Source organism: Cyprinodon variegatus, unplaced genomic scaffold (genome assembly GCF_000732505.1).
Source record: "Cyprinodon variegatus isolate N-32 unplaced genomic scaffold, C_variegatus-1.0 Scaffold662, whole genome shotgun sequence".
Taxonomy (NCBI): domain Eukaryota; kingdom Metazoa; phylum Chordata; class Actinopteri; order Cyprinodontiformes; family Cyprinodontidae; genus Cyprinodon; species Cyprinodon variegatus.
Genome location: NW_015151115.1, coordinates 120,598 through 123,538, shown reverse-complemented (window position 1 = coordinate 123,538; position 2,941 = coordinate 120,598). Strand labels below are relative to the sequence as shown.

At 40.5% G+C, this 2,941-nt stretch overlaps 1 protein-coding gene across 2 annotated transcripts in view; it reads left to right on the top strand.

Moving 5' to 3' along the window:
* Window positions 1-2,941, top strand: part of LOC107096967 (transmembrane protein 79-like) — an 11,874-nt gene that overhangs the window by 6,904 nt on the left and 2,029 nt on the right. For both annotated transcript variants that reach the window (XM_015393899.1, XM_015393898.1), the window contains exons 3-4: window positions 264-833; window positions 1,970-2,183. In XM_015393899.1, the coding sequence (XP_015249385.1) occupies window positions 264-833; window positions 1,970-2,183 (784 nt within the window). The remainder of the gene's footprint in view (window positions 1-263; window positions 834-1,969; window positions 2,184-2,941) is intronic.

The following is a 2,941-nucleotide window of genomic DNA, read 5'->3' as shown; positions in this document are numbered from 1 at the left end:
ATTTATTTATTTATTTATTTTATTTTTTTTTATTTTTTCTTTGGAACAGAGACACATTATAAAGACAAAAAATTGCTCAGGATGATTTTCCATTACAGTGTAGCCAACAATTACTCTTAAATTATTCTCGTCAGAAGCTGAAAGGCTCTTGTCGTCTGACTTATTAGAAATATTTCTCTGCACACTTTGTACTACAAAGTATTTTCTTGAACTCTCTCATCTTTAGAAATTTTAATCAATAAAATATTTTTCCATCCGATCAGGCTATATTTGGTGCCACCAGCAGCCCAGCGCTAACCTTCCAGCACCCTCCGGAGTAAACCAGACAGAGGAGGAGGAGGAGGAGGAGCTGGATCAAACTCTTTCCAGCCCCTTCATCACTTCGCACAGTTTGGACGCCACCATGGAAAACTGCAGGGGCCCCCCTCTGCTGGCCTCTCAGGGCGACATTCCCAATGGCACGAACACACCGAGATGGAGTCCAGAATCCACCAATCTAGAGAGCACGTTGGATGAGGGCCGCCCCCTGATAGGCCCAACGCAGGAGAGTGTGGAGCTAGCTGTGTGGACCCCTGAGGGCCTGAGAGAGACTGATACAGAAGCACAGGAGCCTCCGGATCAGGGGAGATGCTGTCGCTGCTGCCAGTGTAAATGCAGCCAGAGCCGTCTTCCTGCTTTCTTCTCGGTCCTGGCCTCCCTTATGTGTGCAGCTGGGATGCTCTATGCACTCTATTTCTATGTCCCCATAAGACCCCCTGACTGCCCCGACGTGAGCAGCCGCATCATTTTCACCTTCTGCTGCTGCACGGTGGCTGCTCTCCCGGTGGTGCTCGGTAGGCTTCAGACACAAACACTCTCTCAAATAGAACATAAAGATTAGGGGAGGATTGCTTTGGTCTGGCTTCCTCGTCTGAGAATGTTTGAGCTCTAACCTGTAATTTAATTATCTTTTAAGCCTAGTGAGGCAGACATATCCCTGGGCCTTTAGACAACCAAAATTTCCAGTCAATGCATTCTTAATGAATCTGACCTTCATGGAAGATTGACAAAAAAAAAAATCAGTAGTAGTCTGTCTTGCAGAAGAACTATTTAGAGAGGTGTCAAATGAAAACAAAATGGGCAGTTTTCGGGCTTCATGCAGAAAATGTGCAGATGATTTGAGGATGATTTTTTTATTTAATACATGAGAGTCAGAATTTCTGGTTAGATGGATGGATGGAGGTAAATGTAGGGCAAAACTTGAAGGAATAAATTTAGACACAGCAGAATACCAGACTGAGTTAGAGGCTTGTCTTCTAAAATGGCAGTAAAAATAATTACACAATAAGAGCTATAGTGTTTTAGATCAAAGCAGGGTCTAGTCAAAGTAAAGGTCTTAATCCAAATGAATTTATAAAAACATTATAAAAAGTCCTCTCTATTCAGTCTGTATGATCTGTTAGAGAAAACCCCGAATAAAGGCCACAGTTACTTCAAAAGGTTGTTCTCCCAAGTATTAAACCAAGGGTTTGAATACTTATTCAGGAAAAACTTTTCAGTTTCAATATTTTAAAAATTAAACATGTGGTCAATTGTGCCTCCAAAACATTTTGTGTTGGTCCAGCACATAACATCCCAACAAAATACATGAAGTATTATTGTGTAAGGTTTACTGAGAAAATTATATGAATATTTTAAAGAGGGTCTGCACAGCGGTAGGGTGAATCTATTTGTCTATTTCCCAACTTGACTAAACGAGAACACAGGTGTCAAAAACATCCCAATCATATCAGGATTGCCCTCTGACCCATATACCAAGTAGATGACACTATTTGCATTTGGCCAAATTCGCTGGCAGGAGCTCCATTCAAATGAGGGAAAAATGCAAAAACACAAAGATGGCGTCGGACAGGTTTGCTGTGAGCTTATAGTTGACAGATGGCCCAGATTGAAGAAAAAGACTGACTTATCACCTTTTTTTGCTTTGCAGCAATGCTGATTGGTGCATTATGCCAGTTCTGCTCCGGTTCCCTCAGTCTGCAGGAGTCGACGCCTCGAAGACACACTTTGCAGCAGCTTTTCGTCACATCGTCCCTGGAACAATTACTCCTTTATCTCCTCAACCTTGTCACGATGGCCACTTTACTAAATCAGGAGCAGCTGAAGTTGGTGCCTATACTGGTTTTCATGTTCATCATTGGCAGGTGAGGCCTTAAAGTGGATCAAAGCATTTAGTGGGATCCCTACACAGCTTCTTGTAGTGATATTTAACAGCTACCTACCCTTTAACTTCAAATAATTGTCACAAAACATATTAAAGCATTCATTACTTAATAACTGCTTATTTGAATACAGTCACATTCAACCTGATTAATCAATCATGATTAAACGTTTCCATAGACTTAACTCTATCCTGACAACACCCACCTTGAATTCATTGTAGTACATTAATTGGTTCAAAAAGGTTGAATGTATTGTATTTTAGGGCTAAAAAAGCAACTAATCTTCAAAAAATTGCCATAAATGACTAGACTCAAGGCATTTTTTTTAAGTGGAACTCTAATGGTCCCCAGCATAGTTAAACGTGGACTGTAGCTAAACATGGACATGGACTCAAAGACACTAAACATCAAGGGCATGTCCAGAGGACACAAAGATGGAGCTTTAGGCAAGGCAAGTTTATTTATATAGCACAGTGAGTACAAAGACATTTCCAACTGCTTTAACGGAATTAAACACTAAAATAGAAGTAAAATAAAAGCAGAATGAAAGCAAGTAAAGAATAGATAGATAGACAGAGCACCATCAGTTCAACACTAGTTGAAAGAGTCAAGCTCAGATTCAGACTTGAACCTCCAAAAGCATTTAAAGACAATTACAAGGTTGACTTTATATCACCTGAAGAACATTTCCAGGATTAAAGGACTAATGTCTCAGCATGATCTGGAAAAACTAATCCATG